This window comes from Micropterus salmoides, unplaced genomic scaffold (genome assembly GCF_014851395.1).
Source record: "Micropterus salmoides isolate LMB-PRFRI ecotype aquatic unplaced genomic scaffold, ASM1485139v1 Ms_hic_scaffold_10, whole genome shotgun sequence".
NCBI lineage: Eukaryota > Metazoa > Chordata > Actinopteri > Centrarchiformes > Centrarchidae > Micropterus > Micropterus salmoides.
The window spans coordinates 11168852-11192446 of record NW_024040041.1 but is presented as its reverse complement, the minus strand read 5'-3'; the positions used below and the strand labels follow the sequence as shown (position 1 = coordinate 11192446).

The window sequence follows — 23595 nt, the reverse complement described above, 5'->3', positions numbered from 1 at the left end:
ATGAACACACGTGATATTAAATTGGAATTTGTTTTGTGAATGGCAGAACATTTTTAATAAGCTGTACTGTACGTGTAATGACAATTTTAATTTCTCATTTATCAAAGTTGGCTTTTAGATCTGCTCAGTTTGACTTTGAGTGGAACATTTTAGTCTTATGTGCAGCCTTTCTACTTTCAAAAACATTTATAAATGATCATACATTTGTGGAATTAAAGCTGTCACTAAATACTGACTCATAATATTGGCTATTGACAGATTTATATGCATCTACACTGACTTAAAAAAAACAGGTATTTGTCAGATTGTTGTCTTCAGTAGTGACTTTTTAAAGCCCAGTGTAAATGGAGCAGTGGCGTTTCAACATGTTGATTTGCAGAATGCGGAAGGGTGGGAGGTCATCTGCATGATTCCTGTATTGGGCCAGTCAAAGAGAAAGCAGAAGAAGAACAGAGCCAGACCCCCTGCCAGTTGAGTCAGGGGGAAGAGGAAAGTACAAGCTGATCATGAGATTTACTGCTGCATTGTTACCATGCGCTAACAGATAAAAACATACACACTTATGTAATGATTGGAAATGTGTGTTATTTAGTAGGACATGACTAAAGTTAAAATCATAATTTTTCACCTTTTCTACTTCTTCTGACTGATATCTCAATGTAATAATTGTTCCTACAGAAAGGTAATCAAAGCTTCAATGAAGAAGTGATGTGCTTCCATTATTCTACATTTTAATAAACACCAGATGTCAGTTGGTAGATTGTTTTGAGCCGTTTACTTCTCTTTCCTTTGTGTCTGTGGGAGAGTGAGAGAGAGCCATAGAAAAGCTGAGTACCTGTTAAATCCATCTGCATTTCCTCTGTGGTCCCCAATGATTTTGTGGAAAATGGAAATCTTGTATCAGCTTGTGGGTGTGCTTTTGTGTATTGTGTCAAGACCAGCCCTCCTCAGCTATGTCTTTCTCTCTTCTAGTTCCTCCTTCAGCTCCAGACATTCAGACAGGGACCCAGGCCCAGCTCCACTGCAACATGGGCAGCTGTAGGTCAGGCCACTGGCCCCTGATCGTGGTCCACATGCTTCTGCTGCAAATTCAGCCAGTTAAGGTAAAGGGAGTTGATGCTGTGTCCCAGAAACTACGACGACTCAACGAACAGGTCAGTTTGAATTAGACTGTGTGTGTGTTATTGTTGTGGTGTTAACATATTGGCAAGTTATTAAAGGAGTTGCAACTGTGTCTAAACAGTTAGTGCTACATCAACCTTAATGAGCTCTAGTATCATAACTGTATCTGTGAAATTGTGACTCCCTGTAGCTGCTGGGTCTTTCCAATGTCATATGCATTTTGACTATAACATTGGTGGAAAATGAAGTGCATTCCACATTTTGTCACGGATTTGTGTGGTGAAGCAGGTTGGAGGACCCAAATGCAGGACGCAAGGCAAAGGAGGTACAGTTCAAGGGGTTTTAATAAACATACAAAGGCGAGCACACTTACAAACTGAGTGGCTGATGACAGAGTCCAAAACAAAGCTTGTCCAACAGAAAACCAAAACGAGCAGAGAAACCCAGACAAGACAGAAACACCAGGTATATATACACAGGGACTAACGAGCAGGGCGGGAGCAACACAGGGGACAGACATGAGACTAATGAGGCACAGGCAGGGAGAGAGGGAGAGCAGGGGAAAACAGAGACAGACATGCAGAGGGATCACTGGGGTACAGACATGACAAGGGTTACCGAACACTAGACGACAGACAAGACAGACCCCCAAAACCCAACAGACCAAAATAACGCTAACTAAACACAAAAGTGCAAAACACCGCATGGCAGACAGGCAGAGTGTGACACATTTCTTTTGTCTACAAAATAATTATGCAAGCAAAATTAGACAGAACTAAAAAACAGAGGTAAAAAACAAAAATCAGTAACTACTTCAAGCTAGCTGATAGCTATTAGCCTGATTAACCTCATAGCTAAGGCTAATTTAAAGTCTGTGACAATGATTAATAATTAGCCTCAAAGGCATAAAAGTTTTTCTTCAACTTTACTGTTTCTTCACCCGTTACCTTTGTAGGGCAGACATGTCATTTTGTAAAACCACTGCTGGTTGCTGAAATGGTGGAAAAACCTTTGCAAAAATGATAATTGTTCAAGAGGAAAAGTTGTCACAGACATGTAACGGATGTTTTTTGTACTTGTGGATGTTTTGAGTAATTGTCCTGACCTTCAAATCAGTTACCAAACAGCTGCAGAAAGGCTTGTGAAAACACTCTTCTTTTCTGTTTAGTTCCAGCAGTTCCAGACGCAGACCCAGGCCCGTTTGAACATGCTGGCCCTGAACCAGAACAGGAACGCCTCGAGGTGGCTGGAGAGCCGTGTACAGGTCCTGAGTGACCACTTGCACCACATGTCACAGGACCTCGACCACCTCAAGCAGAGCACAACACAGGAGATCGAGGGTCTCAGGTTAGAGCCCGGGTGCAAATGTGTTGAGTGGGAGGCTTTTCCTTTTAGCATCTGTTCTTTGTGGGAGGTTGGGAATACATGATTAACAGAACAGCTTTTCATTTCATCATTCCTTGGATACATTTGTTCACGTGCATTACAAATATTCTATTTTTTCCACATTTGAAGTAATCCAACCTGCTGACATACATTTAAAATTGCATTTGCAATGTATTGTGAAATATAAAATCTTTCAACAAATTGAGAAACTCATGTTGATTATCATCCCAGAGAGTGGGGGAGGAAGCTCGAGAAGAAGAGTAAGCGAATGGAGGGTCGTCTGGCATTGATGGAGAGGAGCCTAAGGGAGAACCGCCGCCACGCCCAGAAACAGAAGCCTGATTCAGGTCAGGACTTCTCCAACCTCACCCTGGAGCTGCAGAGCCAAGAGGAAAGGCTGGCCGCCCTTCAGGTCCAGCGCGATGAGCTGCTTGTGGGGCTGAAGGGGTTGCAAGAATCCCTAAAAAAACAGGCGCTGCGAGTGAACCGGCTAGAAGGCCGACTCGGTGAGGTCCTGCAGGGGAATGAAAGAGGGAACAACAGAGGGCCGTGGAGGACGGGAGAAACCCTCAACTCCAACAACACACCTCAGGAATACTATGAACCACGCAGGAGAAGCCAGACACATAGAGGTGGGAGGCCTGGAAGGATTCTGGATGGACAAACCCAATCTAGACCAGAGGGTATCAGCTATTCCCAGACTGATGATCATTCACAGGCCACAGCTCAGAGCAGCAAAACCCCACAGCCCTATCTGTTCCAGGTGACACCAAAGCAGCCTAAACATTCAAAGGCCCAGAAGACAAGACCTCATCCAGAATCTCATTCACAGATACAAGCCCAGTATCTAAACCCTAAATCCCAGTCCACAGATTACTTGCCTCAGCCTGACCTTTACCGTCCCCAGTCACAAAACCATGTTCAGGCTCAGACAAGGCCTTACCCTATCCACCATGAGCAGCTCCAGTCACACCACACTGCGCCTTATCTTCATGCCCAGATCCAGCCCCAGTTCCAAGAGCGATCCCATCAGAGACACCCTGAGTTACACAACCCCAATCACCCCTCTTCGCCCCAGCCCCTGTCCCAGGATCCAACCCATCCTGAACTCGCCACAGACAGACAGAGCAGAACCAGAGTGGTGGCCCCACAAACCCAGGCTTCAGATGTTCTCCCTCGGCCCAAGTCTGAGTCTTCTCAGCCTAGAGTGAGTAGGTGGGATGGAGGACATGGGGAAGAAAGTGACACAAAAGTAGAGCCTTCAGTGATCCACAACCTCCTTCAGCTTCCTGTGAGGCAAAAGATCCCTGCACAACCAGTTCCCAAAAAGGATGCAATCAGTAAGTAACAGTTAATCCCTCTACTTGGGGTTGCAGTGGTTTTATGGACATTTATTAATCATTAAAAAGATTACCATTCTCAACTTTTTCAACAGTTTAGTGTGGCTTAATATAATGTTCACCCATATTTTAGCCAAAGGCAGAGATATGTTTTTTGTTAGCACCAGCGTAGGATTACATTGAATCTCCTCTCTCCCTTTGCCTTCAGTCTGTAATGTGGACTCCATGCTGTTCTTCCCCTCGGCCTCAACAGTGAACTATGTCACCTTCTCCCAGACTCTCCCTGACCTTCCTGAACTTTCTGTGTGTTTGTGGCTCCGTGTGGAAGCCTTACATGTTGGCACACTGCTCTCGTATGCCACATATGACAACGACAACCAATTGGTTCTGTATGGACGCAACTCTTCTGCCTCATCTGCATCCTTCTCTGCTTCTCTCTCATCTTCCCACACCTCCTACTCCTCCTCTCTGTTCTCGCCTTCTTCCTACGCCTCTTCTTATTCCCCCTCCGTGGACTTTGTCATTGGAGACCCTGTCTATCGTCGACTCCCTCTGTCATCGCTCCTGGATGCTCGCTGGCACCACCTCTGCGTCCTCTGGTCTTCCATCCAGGGACGTTTCTGGCACTACAGTGACCGGCGCCTCACCTCCTCTGGCTCCAACTTCAGAAAGGGCTGGGAGATTCCCGGAGGTGGATCAGTGGTGCTGGGGCAGGAGCAGGACACTGTTGGTGGAGGGTTTGACCCTGCAGAGGGTTTTGCTGGGCAGGTGGCAGGGTTCAGGGTGTGGAATCGGGTGCTGAGTTCTTCAGAGGTGGAAGGGGTGGCAGAAGGAAGAGGTGTGCCCAGAGGGGTGGTGCTTAGCATGGAAGACATAAAGGAGGTACATGGGGAGGTGCAGCAGGTGTCATGTGAATGTTTAGAGCACTGTGTGTGATAAAGTTACAGAGGATTCAAATAAAGAATTTCATTCCTAAACATGATTTCTATAGGGAATCTTAATTGTCTCTTGCTTGTCTGCCTCTAAAAAATGTTTTCTTTTGGATTCAATTTTTTTTATTTCTCCAGTGTACCACACAGTGGTATATTTTTATTGGACGAATATCTTATCCTACCTAACAAAGCACTGGCATGCCGTCAGTTTTTATTTATAACACATTAAATCTGGTGGTTCTCAAGCATCAAGTGCCTCTTCAGAAGCCAAAAAAAGTTCATGCCCCCCCATCACAGCAAAAGTGGATTTCATTTTTATCAATCATTAACAAAACAGACAATTGAAACAAACAAGATTCTGGTCAGTAAAATAGCCTTGCTAGCATCAGAGCAATTTATTATTATTTATTTATGTCACCACATGAATCAATTTCATGCAACTTTAGGTCCGCTCAACATCTACGACCCCCCTGAAGTGGCTCTACGTACTCCCTGGGGGGGCCTGTCTCCCAGTTTGAGGACCACTGCTTTAAATGAAATATGCAAACTTATCAACACAACAATGTCTTGCTCATTAGCAGGGTTTATGATTCATGCAATAAAAACTTGAGTTTGATCCACCAAGATAAAAGTGTGCTTGTAAATGTAATGTTAATGTCTGTTATTTTCATGCCATATTATATTATTATTTGTTTATATTATATTTTGTAGGGTGGCTATCACACTATTCCAATAGTGGAAAGGTAATTCAGAATGAAACTCTTCAAAAAGCGGCTTTAATGTGTTTTTTGTACAATTGCTACTCCTCTGTGTAGCGTTAGACGGACATAATAGGTTAAATAATAAAACAGCCTATTATTAATGTTACTTGTGACATTAAAAAAAAACATTATACAGGTACAGGATTGAAGTTAAAGGGAGCGAAAAATACCTTGTTTATCAGTGATGCTGCACTTGATTTCTAACGTGTTTGTGGATGTCTTTGAACTTTGTTTTAAGCCACAGTATGACTGCAGATATGGATATCTGTGTCTTTTGGATTGTCAGTAGAAATGTGTAATACATTTATCTGAATAAATGTTGTAAATCTCAACATGATTTTGTTTCATTCTTTTCCTGGGTGAATAGGTCCAAAGCTCTTTACAAAATAAAATCCTTCTTGCTGTCATATTTACTGGGAGCAGGGCGCAAATGTTTTTGTCCAATATACCATTCTGCCTACCTCAGGCCTTTTCTTTCACTAATGAAGGCCCGAGCTAGGCACAATGGTATTTTCTGTCAATATGATGGCAAGCAGTATGTTATCATTTTGCATAATGAGTACTTTTACTTTTGTTAATTTTGAAGGTAATACTTTTGTACTGAAGTAACAGAACCTTTAGTTGTAACAGAGTATTTCTACACTGTGATATTTCTACTTAAGTACAAGGTCTGAGTACTTCTTCACCACTGTTGATATATTAATACATTTCTATTGGCTAATACTGCTTATTTACTGTAACTTAAGAATCATTTTCAATATGACCACTCAGGCAGAAAGGGCAGGTTGTGGAACAGGTCGAGAGCTTTAAATATCTGGGTACTGATATTGATCACCACTTGTCCTTCACACAACATGCAGATGGGGTCTACAAAAAGGCCCAACAGTGCATGTTCCTCCTGAGAAGGCTGAAAGATTTTAATGTTTTAGGGTGGCGATGGTGCAGTGGACAAGACACACGCCTTTAGTATTAACGACCTGGGTTCAATTCCCCACTGTGACACATCCACCCTGAAAATCAGTTGCTTCAGAGGAGTGCAACCTCTGACATATATAGCAATTCTAAGTCACTTTGAATAAAAGTGTCAGCTAAATGAATAAATGTAAATGTAATGTCAGCCAGGACACTTTACTAGCAGTATACTGGTCACTCATTAAATAAATTCTCACATTCAACATTGCATCCTGGTACAACTTCCTTCCAGAAAAGCAACAAAAACTTACAAGAATCATCACACATGCAACCAAAATCACTGGCACCACTCAAATCCAGCTTTCAGACCTTTACAGGTATGCAGTAAAAAACAAAAGACAGACTCCATCACAAAGGACCCTTTCACCACTCCTTTCAGCTTCTCTCGTCAGGCCACAGCTTAAGAGCACCTCTGGCCAAAAAGAGAACCCACAAAAACTCTCTCATTGCAATATCCACTGCAATATCCATTTTAAACAAGGCCAAAAGACTGACACTACTATTTAATGCAGCTTTGCACATCTGCTCTTATTTATTTAGGGTATTAGTTGTGTTGGTTTAAATGTAATTTTGTGTGACTCTTTCATGGGTGCATGTTTTATGTTGTATGTTTTATGTGAGAACTTAACAGAGAAGATCATTATGTGATAGAGAATAAAGTTTTTTAAATTGAATCGAATATAGTACTTGTAATGGAGTTTATTTTAATATTGCAGTACTACATGACTTAAGTAAAGGATCTGAATACATCCTCCTCCTCCTCTGGAGAACGCAAACCTGGTGGTAATTTTTACATACAGTCTATGGTTGGCACTGATGTCTTTGCACCTATGCTTTGCACTCGGTTTTCGCCCCCAAAATAGTAAACTACAAATCCCAGCATCCAACGCGTCTAACGGAGTATTTTTGGCCTTTCACGCGAGCCTTACAAAACGTCACGAGTTACAGGACGGAACGGTCATGGGAAGCTGAGAAAGAATAACAGTAGTTAGCCAGCAACAACTGCAATTCATAAAATAATTCAGGGGCTGTTAGGGCGGCGAGCTACCGGAGGCCACCATGGCCAACATCACGAAGAAAGTTTCGTGGTCCAGCCGAGCCGAGGAGTCCGGGCCAGCCGGGGAAGGGACACCGCTGCTCAACGGCTCGGAGCAGCCCAGACAATCCAGACAGGTACAGCTAGCATGGTGGCTAAGTTACAGCTGGGACTCCTGCAGCATTAAGACGATTCTGTGTGATTCTATGTTTTATTAACCATTATAAGGTTACGTGAAATGCTGCATGTGTCACGAGCGCTTGTGTTGGATTTTGATGCACTGCCGCCTGCGCAGCTTTCATTTTGGGGTGTGTTGTCATGTGTTATGGTAACTTATGTTTGCAGTTTTTAGATGCAACGAGCTTTATTTGCGACGCAATGTAACTGCATGTGTCTAATTAAATTAATGTTAATGAAATAACTTACATGATGCACGTAATTACATTCAGTTATGTAGAACAATAATCAGATTAGAGGGAGTTTTGAGACGCTAATACTTCCTTACTAACTTGTTACTTTCTTGTCTTATTTTAGCAGCCTTATGGTAACATTCAATAATATAAACAACTTCACCTGATGTTAGTTATAAAAGGGTCATGATGATAATCTAACTTCAGGATACATAGGGTAACAATCTGTGCTTGTAATAGATACTATTGTAATCCTTTAAAATTTTAGATTTTAGTATGTTAGATGGCGGACTGGCGACCTGTCCAGGGTGTTTCACTTGATGTCAGCTGGGATTGGCTCCAGCCCCTCGCGACCCTGTATGCAGGATAAGCGGTTGACGATGGATGGATGTTAGAGGGCAGAATAATGTTAAGTCAACATCAAAGTCTGATAATGTCATGAGACATTAGACCTGTGGTCTTTAGACTGAATAAAGTTGTCTGTCGAGCTAATATAGAAACACTGGAAAATCCAACTTCCTTTTTCCTCTAATGCAGCCTCCAAGACTAGTCAGTTACTTCCTGCACCATCAGGACCAAAGGTGGAAGTAAACTATTTGCACTTCTGTCAATATACTGAAGTAGGAGATGAATTTTTAGTCAAGTAAATGTAAATGTTTAAACCTGTACGTGTACTTTCTCGTGAGTCAAATTACAGCATTTCTGCTTAAATAGGACTGTGTAGTTCTCACTGGTCAGAAGAGTGTTGCGTCTGACACGTGCGGTGTGTTAGTTTCTTACACTTCTCGGACCCTGTTGGATACCAACATCTGTGTTAAAACATCAGCCTGGAAATGTCTACACAAAGCCCATATTTATTTCTGTTGATGTCTGTGATGTCTGTAGCTGTCTGGAGGAGGCAGTATATTTCAGATAGGCAGACTCAGCACGGTGGATTTGGAGGAGGAGATAACATCAGATGAGGTAAAGTCCGAGCTCTAAACGTCGTTGCACTCTTTCTCTCTGTGTCTGTCACTCCTGTTGATGATCACTTCATCATGACCTTCAGCGGCATTTCTTTTAGACATTGATTTAGCCTGAAGTGTAGTTCATCCAATGTAATAATAAAACCACACCTATCTTCAATCACATCAATAAAAAGTGATCAGTTATGTCTTAAAATGAGACACACACACACACAGACAGTATCAAACGGCATGTACATTGATTTAGCCTCATGCTCAGTTTATGTACACACAGAGCCTTAAGGCCTGATTTGTAAGAGGCAACTTGAGATAAAGTTAAGCGTATTGGTATTTTTATTTGATTTAACATAAGCCCAGGGTTGGAAACCTGACACAGAAATTACCCACTGTTAGATCAGCACAGTGACAGTTGACTCATCCCGTCTGCATAAAAGTCACATGTTCGGAAACTGTGATGTTTTCCACCGTGTTGCTGTGCAAATGATGAATTGATGCAGGCCATGTGTTTGATAATGTGCCTGACCCTGTACGTTCAACCATTCAGTAACTGATAAATTCCACACACTGGTCACTGTTTAAAAAAAAAAAAAACAAAAAAAAAAAACCAGAAAGTACAGAGCAACAGGCAGTTTGGCCAAGACCTTATCAAAACCCTCCTGCTGTAAATGTGAAAGCATGTTGTTTGAATTAGCTGAGAGTCAGGTTTAATCAAATGTGATTTCATAGCTCTTAGCACAGTTAAAGTAAGGCAGGCAATAACAATTCTTATAAATGGCCCCAAAAATTACAATAAGCCAGTTAAATTCAGCATTTGAGATGCGCTCAATGACCCAAGAAAATAATCAAAAGCTTTAGCCACAGTCAGTGGTAACCAGTACAGGACTATGATGCATGAGGCTGACAATTAGCTTAATAGGACATCACATCCGTTTTCCTTGACCTTCATTTTTTTCTGGCTGATGGAAATGTGATTTTGTGCATGTGATTCTCTTGATTGTTGTGTGCTGTAAACAGAAGGTTACTTATGTGAATGTTCGCTGTTTCATGTAAATAGCTTAAATTGCTTTCGAATTGCCTATAGCCGACTTGTATGTGTGTCAGAATGCACTCTTTTGCACAAGTGTGCTCTTCAACACTAAATAGCCTGCTAGTTGGGGAAAAAAAACATGCCTACAACAATATCCCTCCTCCTTAGCTTTGGGTATTGTAATGCTGAATGTTTTGGAGGATACACGGGTGCGTCACTTCATCTTGCATCCACCTCATTATTAATGCTTCAGAATATAAGTTAGGTAAAGTCTGTCAAACCTGTGAAACCCATCTTTTAATTTTCTTCTGAAATGACCTTTTAGATAAAAAAAAAATATATATATATATCTTTCTCATGTTGTTTCAAATGCTTGTGGATTGGTGATTCCCAGCTCCCTCACGTGATGGAATTGGTTAGAGGTCAGTGTTAGTGTGGTGACCTCTGTTGTTTCTGTGTTTTTCCCTGAAGGACTCTCTCAGGGGGAGACCTAAAGAGATCCCTCATAATGAGAAGCTGCTGTCGCTTAAGTTTGAGGTAAAACAAACATAATTTTGATTATTAGATGATTCTGAAAATCTTGTATTATATTTGACAACCCCCCGGTATTGCTAATTAAAGTAAATAAAACTGTAAAATGAGTCGGTAACACCAATATAGAAAAAGGGGAAATAATCTTCTTAAGCAGGCTTGAAACAATTGATAAAATCATCTTTTAAGGATATGTACACACACATCTTTGTCACATTTTCAGGATCTTTGTTTATCACGAAGAACAGAAGTTAACATCATCGCCATAGTCTTTATTTGACTGATTTATTGTGTGTGTGTGTTTGTTTTGTTAACCCAGAGTCTGGACTATGATAACATTGAGAACCAGCTGTTTCTGGAGGAGGAGAGGAGGATGAGTTACATGGCAAGTGGAATGAGAGTCACCCAAATTTATGTTACCCTACCAGACTATTTTGCTGTGTTTAAATTTTTCAAAAAATTCATTTTGCTATTATCATGTGTTATCTCTCCCTGCTTTGTCTCCTGTCCTCTTCTCCCTTCCTTCTCTCACCTTGTGTTGTTAGGGTTTCCGCTGTCTGGAGATCAGCCGCTGGGTGGTCTGTGGTCTAATCGGCTTTCTTACTGGGCTCATTGCCTGTTTCATAGACATCGTGGTGGAGGAACTGGCTGGGATAAAATACCAAGTGGTCAAAGAAAGTATCCTGAAGAGTTGTACGGGATGCACAGGCTGTTTTTGCATTTTTGATAGTTTGCAGGATGTAACTGTAATTCTCAGGCAATATATCTAGCATCTTCAGTGTTCATAATAAAAATTTCTTTAACTTGTATGGCTTTTTGCAGGAATGGCCAGAAACTATTTTGTCCTAAGGCAGTTACAAAATTCAGTTATTTGCTAGATGTGTTGTTAAAAAAAAGAGTAGCATTTGTTATGTGCCAGAGTGGACAATGGTTATTCAACCTTACAGTCATAACTATCATCTAAATGGTGTTAATGTCTTCACCCTCCATCTTAAATTTGTTGTTCATATGAGAGCTACAGAAACATTATACATGCTCGCCAAACAGTGTGGCTATGTTTGGCTGATTTCAGCCATGTGCTTTAAGGTCTTTCCTTGACCTCTGACCCCTCCCAGACATAGAGAAGTTTACAGAGGTGGGCGGCCTGTCCATCTCTCTCATCCTCTGGGCTGTCTTCAACTCTGCCTTTGTCATGGTGGGAGCCATCCTGGTTGCATGTTTTGAGGTAAGACTGAAGGAGGAATTATGTTACCATTTGGTAATTCTCATGACCTTTGGTTTGGAAACACAATTCCTGTCTGTGTGTCGGTAGTTTTCTTCTTTTGTGTGTTCCTCGAGTGTGAGAGACTGCACAGAGAGGAAGTACGTCGTAATAGCGTTTTGTTCAGTCAGTTACATGTTTGAATTAAACACGTGGAAGTGAAAACTAATTGGGCAATATTATTACCAATTGTGCATAATACTGAAAATTTGAAAAGATGAATGTGCTTCTCTATTCTTGTTAGCCGCAGTTTAGTAGGTGGGCAGCTGAGGTTTTTAACATGACATTAAGTTCCCTCCTGCGACCAGACTGATCCGAGAAGTGGTTCAGTCGGGATTTTTATTCACACAAAGCTTGCTCTGTCCGCTGTTGAATGTCAGATCATGTGATAACGAGATTGTTTCATTATGAATATGTAAGCACCAACACTATTCTCCAATCACAGATATCACTCACTGTAATCATAAATATTGTCGGCCTCAATGTGTTCCCTCAATATAACTCTCCTCTCCTTCTCACATTCTTTATCCCACCCGTCTTGAACCCCCACGCCTCTCCTTTTTCTCATCCAGCCCATAGCAGCAGGAAGTGGTATTCCCCAGATAAAATGTTACCTAAATGGAGTCAAAATTCCCAGGGTGGTACGACTCAAGGTACAGATGTATAAAACACACACACACACACACACACACACACACACACACACACACACACACACACACACACACACACCAGTAGATGTACTTGAACAAGAACGACTTTAATATACTTAACATGTTGTGTTTGTCCTCCACAGACGCTGTTGGTGAAAGTATGCGGTGTCATCTGCTCAGTGGTTGGTGGTCTTGCTGTCGGAAAGGTAAACATTTAACCTTCAGTGAACACTATATACAATTGATTTTAATAATTTCCATTAAATGCCGTATGGGCTGACTTACTGTATAACTCCCTTTCATACCCGGTCTCTTGTTTGCCCACAATAATTTAGGAAGGGCCCATGATTCACTCTGGTGCTGTTGTAGCTGCAGGAGTCTCCCAGGGCAGGAGCACCTCTTTAAAGAGAGACTTCAAGGTCAGTGTGTGTAGTGAGTTTCTACTCAATAGCAGCAAGGTTTCAAATTGGATTACAATCATATTTTTCCTTTTTAATTGGAGTTACTTTTAATTTCCTATGGTTAAAGTTTGGTTGTGAGTAAGAATGATTTATAACTAGTAATAATAATAATAAGTGTGTGTGTGTGTGTGTGTGTGTTTGTAGATCTTTGAATACTTCCGGAGAGACACAGAAAAACGGGACTTTGTGTCTGCTGGAGCTGCTGCCGGAGTTTCAGCTGCTTTTGGAGCACCAGTCGGTAAAAAACACAGTAACCTTACCAGAACCCAGTATAAACATGGTCTTTGTTATTAATCTGCCTTAGTTGTGTGGGCAGGTTAGCTGCTATGAAGCCAACATTCAAACAGTATGGCTGCATGCCCAAACACAAAAGCCTCATTTCCACTGCATGGTACGGCTCGGCTCAACTCGAACTGCTTATTGTACGATGTACTTTCCACAATTTCATTTTCCACTGCAGATAGTACCCCTTCAATGAATGCGGGATTCTTAGCTGATTGTCATAATGGTACAGCATGAAACCTCCGCAACAGACACAAACACAGGAACAATGAGAGGATATTGAACGGATGGTGTGAGAGCCACACGAGTTAAGCCAAGGCAATCGTTGTTGCAGCAAGGAGATAAACTTTGTTTCCCGCAAGTGAAAAATGTTTTGGATCTGATTGTAGGCTGTCAGGAGACGTTACACATCTGTAAACCAAAAGCGGGATTAGTTTGACCGTTTATTGTGTGCCTGCCATCAACCCAACATACCTGATCTAGCTTGTTAATGGCTGCTTGTTGTGAAAGGCTGGCTTGTACATGTAAAGGGTTTTTGTCCTGCAGAAATGTTCACCTGTAGTGTGGAAATGGTTCACAAATGGTGTCTCGATCTGTTACGCGTTGCCTTCTTTTGAAAACAGTGCTTGCAGTTGAACCCAGCAAGTGTTCTGCTTCCACTGCGCACTAATCAATCAATCAATCAGCGCACTATGTGGAGGATGCCATGTGGTGGTAACAGCTAACTTGGCATCAGGGAATGGATCGCTCATGGCATAAAGGGATTATTTGGTTAAAATGTGCGGTGGTACTTGACTTGACTTGATTTTGATTTTGGTCTCTGGTCGACAGGCGGCGTTCTTTTCTCTCTAGAGGAAGGAGCTTCTTTCTGGAACCAGATGCTGACATGGAGGATAGTGAGTCACGTAGTCCTGTGTGCACACCTGGCATAAACTCATTGTGTCATGCTGTTGGTTGATATATGAGAATGGTTAATGGGGAATGTTGTCCTAAATTTGTTTCTTTCTCATTTTGCAGTTCTTTGCCTCCATGATCTCTACCTTCACCCTGAACTTCTTCCTCAGTATCTATCACAACAAACCAGGAGACCTTTCCAGCCCGGGTCTCATCAACTTTGGACGCTTTGAGAATGATGTGAGAAACTTTTAAAGTATTTTTCCAGCTTTATGTTGTTTGTTAGTCAGTGTAAAAGATGACATGATGTCATTTTGTCCTTTTTCAGAGTGTAGCCTATAACCTCTACGAGATTCCCTTGTTCATCGCTATGGGAGCCATAGGTAAAAACTATTTTATGTCTCCTCTGGAAATATGTCTTTATATGTTTCTTTATATGTTTATGATTCACTGATTCATGACACACGCGTGGTGCCACTTGACATTTAACATTATGTTTGATTGTGTTACTGCAGTTTTACATTTACTCATTTGGCAGATGCTTTTATCCAAAGCGACTTACATTTGAGGAACAACATACAGTCATTAACAGAGCATAAAATACAGCACAAGATCTACAACTGACAATACATATTAATAAAAGCAGCAATAAATGCTAGTAAGCGCTAATGGCACACATCGCATCAATGGGGTAAATACCTCGGGAAAGACGTTAGATTTAACAAAAAGTGCAATCAATACAAGGTAATTCAGTAGGGGATAGAAGAAGAAGAGCACAGGAAGTGCCAAGTTAATGAGAATTTAGGTTTTTCCACACCAGTAAGTTTTTCATGTTTGAAAATATTTACTTGACAATGTGCAGGTGGATTGCTGGGAGCTCTGTTCAACGTTCTCAACTACTGGCTGACCATCTTCAGGATCAGGTAATTTATACAAAGGGATCAAATCTTTATGAGAACAAAACAAATAGTGTCGACAAAGGGTCAGGTGACATGAGAACTGCTTTATGTGTGTGCTGAGAAAAACAACCCATGGAAACATGAAGATTTTGTGGCTGCCTGTCAAAGACAGGGTGGGGTGCAAGACGGGGAAGTTTTCAGATGAGCACTTAAAACAGTTTCTCAGAATGTCAGCACCTTGTGATTGATGTGTTTAAAAATAATTTTACAGTACAAACAGGTACGATCACTGGGAGACTGACTGATCTGGGAGGAGACTTCTGCTGAGATATGCATGCTTCCTGCTTTCTTGTCTGGTTGCTATATGGCAGATGTGCATATTTCATGATAATGGTACAGCAAGCTATTTAAACAATTCAAATCAAATTCAAAACGGCATTAGATGCTTTGCGATATTGTCTGTCCGTACCATTCTTAATAATTCAATATCTAAGGAATTTCTTTAAATGTGGCACGAACGTCCACTTGCACTCAAGGATGAACTGATTAGAATTTGTTGGTCAAAGGTTAAGGTCACTGTGAACTCACAAAACACTGCTTTGGCCATAACTCAAGAATTACGACCATATTCACAGTTGGTTGGACAACAAATTGGTGACACTTATCATTTATTATGACACTTCTGACACAGATGTTTAATGGGCTATATAACAATGAAGTGATGAAAATGTTTTTACCCAAAAGGTCAAAGATCAACTTCACTGTGACATAATTAATAATTACATAATCAATGTCTTGGGGGGGGGGGGAAGTATTCTTCTATTCAACACTAACTCAGGACCAGAAGGGCAGGTTGGGATCGGATTACACAGTTGGTCAGATGCTGAACAGGTGACACTTTTGACTCAAAGGTCAAAATAATCTGTTTTTAGCCATAATTTAAGAATGAATTGGGTGATTCCTGACGTCACATGTTGACTGGGACGACACAATAAGTAACCAGTAACTACCACCGTACGGGCTTTCCTCCATCTTGTCCAGTCTAGTGACTGCAAACAGCGTATTGGAGTGTGCCTACCTAATCATGATCTAGTGAGTGAGCTGAGTTTAACCTACACGGAGAGGCCTTATAGAGAAGCTTCTCATCTAAAATCCAGGAGGAAACAAAAGCACCACATTTTGTGTAGCTATAATCTGTAGAATCCATCTTTACATAGTAATCAAGTCCATGTGTACCTGTTTAGACGATGCATCTATGATAATCCCTTATTAATCAGTTCAACAATGAATCATCAATATAGTGATAACTTCAGTTTAGCAAAACTGTTGTTAAATAAAACGATATATGTGATATTTGCTCAGTATATTATATTCAGTACCTGTCAAGGCCATCCTGCTTCTAAAATAACTCCTCTGTCATCTGACAGTGAGTAAGGATAAAGTCTGTATTTGTGCTGCATTTTGTAACAATAATTGCACTCCATTTGACATTTATAGAACCACATAGCCTGAAGACACAAAATGGTTGAGAAGCTTTGTTTTCCACTCAGCTGATTTTATTGCACCCAGAGTTGCCTTGTCACTTGGGAAAGTCCTTACTGAGGCTGACAATACATCAGCATTTTGGAGGTTTCCGAGTGATTAAAACCATTATGTGTAGGATTTGAAAATTCCTGTGTGTGTGTTTACAGGTATGTCCATCGCCCTTGTTTGCAAGTGATGGAGGCCATGTTGGTTGCTGCAGTGACTGCGACAGTGTCATTCACCATGATCTACTTCTCCAATGACTGTCAGCCTCTGGGGCCAGATCACAATGAGGAGTACCCACTGCAGGTACACACACTCCTCCGACATACGTGACCTTTGTCAGCAGTCTGAAAACCATCTGTTTGGGGATCCCCTGCCATCACTGAGGTTGATGTTTGTGGTTTTGAGCATCTCAACAGCTGGGTGGCTTACCATTAAACTTGGTAATAATAGAGGTAATGCTAGATTTAAATATTAACATATCTTGGTTTGCTAGTATTTAAAGATCACCTTTTATTAGACAGATTTGAGATGGGAATGATGCATGAATGTGGCAATTCTCCATCTGTCTTAATGCCCTTCCTTTTAGAATTATAAGTTAGCTGGTAGATAGCATGTAAAAGCTTCAGTAAGGACACAAAAACAGGAAGGAAGGGTCTTTGTGGCTCATCTTCTTTCTGTTGATGTGCCACTCTTATCATTTTCTCTTCTCTCTTTGCCTCTCTTAAGTTGTTCTGTGCAGATGGGGAGTATAACTCAATGGCAACGGCCTTCTTCAACACTCCTGAGAAAAGTGTCCGTAGTCTCTTCCACAACCAGCCAGGTAAAAGCTGTTCTTGAGTCAGTCTTGCTAAGATAATTATGTAAAAACATGTGCACCAGCCATTTCTTCTTCCTTTAGTCTGTAAATTGGTCCAAGTAAAGGAAAAGGGGTAATAAAGAATAAAAAACATCATTGTGCTCACTTATCCTTTTCTTACTTTACCTCTCACCCCTCTATTTCTTTAAGGGACATACAATCCCTTGACCCTGGGTGTGTTCACTCTCACTTATTTCTTCCTGGCGTGTTGGACCTACGGCCTGGCGGTGTCTGCCGGAGTCTTCATCCCATCTCTGCTAATAGGTGCCGCCTGGGGAAGATTGTGTGGAATACTGCTGGCATCCATCACCGGCAATGACTCGGTTAGTGTGCGTGCATTCTGCTTCGCTCTGTAGGATGTGGACAAGACGAGACCTTTGAGTTCCTGTGTTGCAAACCATATTATGGTCGAATTTGACTTGGCTTTAATTAATGAGGCCATGTTTAAAACAGTTGGTAGTTTCGCTCTGATGCCAGTGTGGTTTCTCAAACTTAAGACCACAATTTCCATAACTCCTAATACCATTGGTGTTTGAGACTGATGTTGCTTTGTGTGCATTTCTTTTCGGGTTTCCTGAAGAAGTGAAACATGTTGAAAATGGTAGTTTTTTCACCTGACCATCCCCCACTATCTATAGGACAATAACTCCTTGTTCTGAAATAGCGGTTGCCTCTTGCTGTTATATGTTGTGAAAACAATTCTGCTGGTTTCCCTTCAATACAGATGATTTTACCACCTTCTCAACATGAGTGAGATTGATTTATTAACGTCTAAATACTAGATAAAAATACATGCGGCACTCTGGCCTGACTGACCTTGATAAACTTGATGGTGGTAGGTTCACTAAACTTATCCTCCCTTAACGTCTCTTCTGCTCAGCTCCAAGGCTCACTTTGTGTGAGTGTGTGAAGTGTTTTACATATTGTGAGAAACTGTGCATGCTGTCTTGTTCTGACCATTCACTTACTTCAGTTCACTGTTTCAGCTTGCATCCACACTTATCGTCACAGCTGAATGTCGCCTTTACAAACTCCAGCTTTAGTAAACCAACATGGCTCTGCAGTAACCACACACACACAGTTACCAACATAACCAATACACACACAGTTTTAAGGGCAACTCTTCCCAATCCTCAACACAGCTGAACGTGACGACTGTAACTGTTTTCCCTGCCTGGAAATAAAAAAAATAAAGGATGAAGAAGTGGATTTTTGAAGTGTTGAGTAGATGACTTCCTCTTAAATTCAACTAATATTACAGATTAGTTTGACTTTGCTTTGTGTGTTTTGTTAGACCTGGGCCAACCCTGGTAAATATGCCCTAATTGGAGCTGCAGCTCAGTTAGGTGAGTAACTTTTTTTTAAAATTTTTTAGTGCTTAATAGGAAACAAGAAATGGACCATATTGTAATGAGCACAGTGACTTGTGCACAACCTCTTGAGAGATATCAATAATCACAAATTGTCTTTTCAATTCTAACAGACTTAATCTCTTTTTTTTAGATAATCCATATTTATATACAGTATCTGTTCTGGTAAATTAAGATAAAAGTTATGCTACCAGTAAAAGGCACTGTTCTCCACAGGGGGCATTGTGAGGATGACTCTCAGTTTGACTGTCATCATGGTGGAAGCTACAGGAAATGTCACATACGGCCTTCCCATCATGCTTGTCCTCATGACCGCCAAGATAGTGGGAGACTACTTTGTAGAGGTGAGTTAAGAGGTACACACCGTGTTCCTGCCTCCTTCTGTGTGCAATAGTTAACAGAAACCCCTGATTTAGTATCACTCACCACAGAATTCAGTACAGAAAGAAGCCAACAAACTCAAAGTCCCACAGCTTTTCATAAGCAGAAGACGGTATGGAGATACAAACAGTGTAGTTGTGTCCCAAATTCATACTAACACTCTAATTCTCAGCAGGTTTTCACGATGTACATTCAGACTACTCAAAAATGTCAGTATTCATACATAAAAGCTTGATTTTTGAGTGTGCTGTTGATAACAGACACAATACAGTCCACAGAGGAAAAAGAGGAGCTACTTACAGCTACAAAATCATATAATAAGTGGTGGTGTAACAGCTTTTGAGAGATTAAAAACAAAAAAAGGAATAAAGTATTGAATAGTTTGAAATACCTTATCATTTCTCTTTTGTGTAAAGTTTAATCTTCAGTGTCATAAAGTCACAGTGTGACTGATGTCTGATGGAGCACATATAGTTGAATTTCTTGTTAGTACGAAACGGTGAAGTATGTTGATTTCTTGTACAAGATAAGTACATAGTGCATTCTGGACACAGACTGTAACCTGTCTCTTCCTGCTTCAGGGTCTGTATGATATCCACATTAAGCTGCAGAGCGTTCCCTTCCTGCACTGGGAGGCTCCTGCTACCTCCCACTGGCTGACCGCCAGGTAAGGTCCTTTCTGTTTGCCGCTGGCGTGCTTCTGTTTGTTGATAGATTCAAGTAGCTGTTGGTGTAGTGTTTACTCTGCGTTCAATGTTCTTTTGAAACATATATTCCTTCTTGTAAAGAATTAAGTGAACTATGATTTTGTCTTTCCTGCTATTTTCCCTCCTTGTCACCTCTGTTTGTTTCACCATTGTCATCCTCACTGTCCCTCTGTCCCTCTCCCTACTTACCCCTCCTACCCCCACATGCAGAGAGGTGATGAGTTCTCCAGTCACTTGTTTGAACCAGATAGAGAAGGTGGGAACCATCGTGGACGTCCTTAGCAACACATCTACAAATCACAACGGCTTCCCAGTTGTCGCGCAGGTTGCTGGTAGTGACGAGGTGCTGTATGATGGCTTAAGTTCTATTTGTTTTGAGAAATAAACTGACTAATCATAAAGAAAATTATCATATTTTAATAGTAATCCACCCATGGTTCGTACATATCTACCTGATGGTGGATTGAAAACTAGTCATTGGGGTTACAATGTAAAACACTTTAACACTGATATTTCTCATTTTCTGACAGTGTATGGTCAGGTTGATATATTTCTAGTGCTGGTGCTGTGGAGTTTGACAGCAGCAGCAAATGTAGTTTTGGTGTCTCTCCAAAAATGACATTTTTGTAGCTGACAACACCTGGGTCTTCTGTTCTTCTCTCATTCAGCCAGCGAAGCTCTGCGGCCTCATCCTTCGCTCTCAGCTCATTGTTCTTCTCAAGCACAAGGTAACATCAGCGGCAGGAAAAAGAACATCATTTATTATTATTATTATTTTATTTCATTATTGTGACTCAGTTTAAGTGGAGTCAGTCACTGTTTGTCCCTGCTCTGTCCTGGCAGGTGTTTATGGAGTTGGCCCGGTCCCGGCTGACCCAGAGGAAGCTCCAGCTGAAGGACTTCAGGGACGCCTATCCCCGCTTCCCCCCGATCCAGAGCATCCACGTCTCACAGGACGAGAGGGAGTGTATGATGGACCTCACTGAATTCATGAACGCAACGCCTTACACTGTACCACAGGTAACTAACACACACACACACACACACACAGATGCTATGTTGAATATTATTTAAATATACGTCCTCAATACGGCTCAAATCTTTCTTTGTTTTAATGTTCTTTGTGTTCTCTATAAAGAGAGGACTCTCTATTTCTCTGTGTAAAAGCCTTTTGAGAGGTTTGTGGGAAAAAAAAAAAAAAAAAAAAGTTTTGTAAAAATGAACGAAGTTGAACTTATATGAGGCTTTTGTCTTTTGCAGGAAACATCTCTGCCTCGTGTGTTTAAGCTGTTCAGAGCGCTGGGTCTCAGACACCTGGTGGTAGTGAATGATGAGAACAAGGTAAGGCCTTCCCAAGAACACCTCTTATTAATAAAGTAATGTTTTATGAGCGTGCTCTTGTAGCTGAATGCCAGGATGACAGTGATTCTTCTGATGTCCCATTCTTGGTTTGTGACCCTCTGCAGGTGGTTGGACTGGTGACCAGGAAAGACTTGGCCAGGTATCACCTGGGTAAACACGGACTGGAGGAACTTCAGCTGGCTCAGACATAGTGTACACACACACACACACATCCATAAACTATGACCACCCGATGCCTCGGAAGCTGTTTACCAGCAGCTATGCAGCCCTGTGCAGGACGCCATCCAGGGCCAAGAGGTCGCTGATATTTTTTGGTGCCAACAACAACATAAGGAACCCCCATATACAGGCCTGGGTCATTAACAAAGAACATTTGAGTAAATGACCCCTAATGCACAAATTCACTAAATAATCAGTAAAAGTTTTAGACTTAAGCTTTTGTTTTACAGCTGCTTTCCTGGGGCATCAAATATGGTAGCACAGGGATTTGCTCTGTTTCCTTAGTTTTTTTCTTTTCATTGTCTGCAAATACTAAAATAATGGACAAAAAAGAAGGAAAAGAAAACATGTTTCTGTGTTTTACAGACCCAACTCAAGATATTTTCTGAATGGGGTCAAATAAAGTCAAAATGACAGGATCTTTGTGAGTTGGGAAAGAGGAAAGCCAGGTGAAAAGAATCGGTTTGATGCGTGTTAAATGGGAAAACCCTCTGCTTTGTTTTGTTCACAGAAACATCCATGCAGGTCTCTCTGTTCTTATTATTCTGCCTCCTCAAACTGTTACTAGAACAAATGTTACTTCCCTTATGAAATAATGTTGTGGTAATGCAGTGATACATTATTAATCAGTTATAACATTGATTTATTATGTTTTTAAATAATTCGGATGGATGCTTTTGTCTCTTTGACCTAAACGCGACATTTAAAGTGGTTTGCTTTGAAAAGCTTTTTTGAGTGAGTGTTCATGTTCAAAAGTCTGTCTGTAGTTTTAACGACTTCACTGACTATTTAAGGTCTTTAGGTATTTTCCAGTATTGTGTATTTTTGCACTGAGCAAATGCAGTTATTTATTGTTGAACACTTGTTTTAATTTTAAGTGTGTGGTTTGGGTTTCACAAATCCCATAATTTAAGACCGTGTGAAGAAGTGGATTTTGAAGAAAGGAGAGGAGCCTTAATGGGCCGCCTGATTATTTTATATCTTGTCTTTCTTGGCTGTAAGAGGCATGAGGCCATTTTAGCAAGAGACATCTGTTATTACTGTCAGCTTTACTGAGCATATATTTGTACTTCTGTCTGTAATATATGGACTTACACCAAATTGTACGAACACCAAATGTTTGCACTTTGACCTACTACTGAGAAAAAGTCTCCTTTTGTTGAGAAATACCCGCAAGTGTCCCTCCTGAAGCTCTATATGAATGTAAACCGATATTTACCATGTACGTTCAGTTTAAACTAATCAGTTTATTCCTGCGTGGGGTACCACACAAAACACAGATTCTCAAATTATTTTATTTTGCCAATATGTAAATCTAACATTTCTTCAAATATCAGTGTTCGTTCTTTGTACACTATATTGGTTTTACTCTTTGATTTGGCTCCTTTGTGGTCTTTGTTTTGTTGTACAGTTCTAGATGTTAAATTATAGATAATGCTCTATTTTATAACCACTTGATAAGCCTTTTGGGAATTAATAAAGTTGAAATTTATCTATTATGTTATTTGTCTGTTTGATCGGAAGACATATACACTTTTGCAAAAGAATAACACAGTATGTAAAGGTTTCCTGTGATGTGGTATCGATAAACACTCATATTTACATGGGTCATCCTTCAGAGTGAACAAAAAAGTCATAAAACTCTGGGCAGCATCAGAACTTCAAGGAAGAACTCTCCTCAGAGAGCTGACCTATCTTCCTTTAAAGGATTTTTTTTTTGCCAGAATCGAATCTGTGGCCTTTCAGTTACTGGACACTGTTTCATTCAACACATTTACTATCAAAAGATATTTCTCAGTAGATAGTATTCTGGGAGCTGTAAACTAATGCAGCAGAGGCAATAACGAAATGTAATCTTACAAGCACTGGCAGCCCACAGCGGAGATGAATCATTTGTAGTATGTTATACTGATAATACAAATAAGTTCATGACAATTAAGTATGACAAATAAAAGCTTTCACACCTGGCTGGAAAAGATACTGTTATTCCCAGAGGAGGAACAATGTTACGAATCGTTTCAAGCAGCTGAAGCTGGTTTAATGGCAAAGTTTTGCTGCCACGAATGAATCCGATCACTTGTGCAGCATCAACCCAAAATAACTTACAACATTAAAACAAAAGAAATGTAAGAGCACAATAAATAATTTCAGAGGCACATATGCACCTCCACGTCCCTTATATCACTGCTCTCAGTCTCCACTAGATGTCAGAAGAAGGCCAGAAAAAATGACTTGTCC

At 40.9% G+C, this 23595-nt stretch overlaps 2 protein-coding genes across 3 annotated transcripts; both read left to right on the top strand.

Annotated features, from left to right (window-relative positions):
* Window positions 1–554: 554 nt before the first annotated feature.
* On the top strand, window positions 555–5873 carry LOC119885802 (pentraxin-4). Its single transcript, XM_038696032.1, has 4 exons — window positions 555–1154; window positions 2291–2469; window positions 2740–3848; window positions 4057–5873. Exons 1-4 carry the CDS (start codon window positions 954–956, stop codon window positions 4782–4784), a joined length of 2217 nt encoding a protein of 738 aa, XP_038551960.1. The 5' UTR covers window positions 555–953; the 3' UTR covers window positions 4785–5873.
* A 1565-nt stretch (window positions 5874–7438) lies between these two features.
* Window positions 7439–22856, top strand: clcn7 (chloride channel 7). 2 transcript variants are annotated; one of them, XM_038696014.1, is made up of 25 exons: window positions 7439–7686; window positions 8845–8922; window positions 10423–10488; window positions 10802–10867; window positions 11028–11160; window positions 11598–11707; window positions 12316–12396; window positions 12540–12602; window positions 12732–12815; window positions 13002–13095; window positions 13971–14035; window positions 14157–14273; window positions 14362–14416; window positions 14896–14956; window positions 16624–16765; window positions 17189–17282; window positions 17469–17641; window positions 18613–18664; window positions 18905–19032; window positions 19651–19736; window positions 19987–20119; window positions 20445–20504; window positions 20620–20796; window positions 21037–21117; window positions 21243–22856. In XM_038696014.1, exons 1-25 carry the CDS (start codon window positions 7573–7575, stop codon window positions 21327–21329), a joined length of 2400 nt encoding a protein of 799 aa, XP_038551942.1. In that variant the 5' UTR covers window positions 7439–7572; the 3' UTR covers window positions 21330–22856. The 2 variants fall into 2 exon arrangements, with proteins under 2 accessions (XP_038551942.1, XP_038551949.1); XM_038696021.1 differs by lacking the exon at window positions 8845–8922.
* The last annotated feature ends 739 nt before the right edge of the window (window positions 22857–23595 follow it).

Coding starts and splice junctions, on each gene's coding strand:
- clcn7 (XM_038696014.1), top strand. CDS start 7,573: ATGGCCAACATCACGAAGAAAGTTTCGTGGTCCAGCCGAGCCGAGGAG. Junction 7,687..8,844: donor AGCCCAGACAATCCAGACAG/GTACAGCTAGCA, acceptor TGATGTCTGTAG/CTGTCTGGAGGAGGCAGTAT. Junction 10,868..11,027: donor AGAGGAGGATGAGTTACATG/GCAAGTGGAATG, acceptor TTGTGTTGTTAG/GGTTTCCGCTGTCTGGAGAT.
- LOC119885802 (XM_038696032.1), top strand. CDS start 954: ATGTCTTTCTCTCTTCTAGTTCCTCCTTCAGCTCCAGACATTCAGACA. Junction 2,470..2,739: donor CAGGAGATCGAGGGTCTCAG/GTTAGAGCCCGG, acceptor TTATCATCCCAG/AGAGTGGGGGAGGAAGCTCG. Junction 3,849..4,056: donor TCCCAAAAAGGATGCAATCA/GTAAGTAACAGT, acceptor CTTTGCCTTCAG/TCTGTAATGTGGACTCCATG.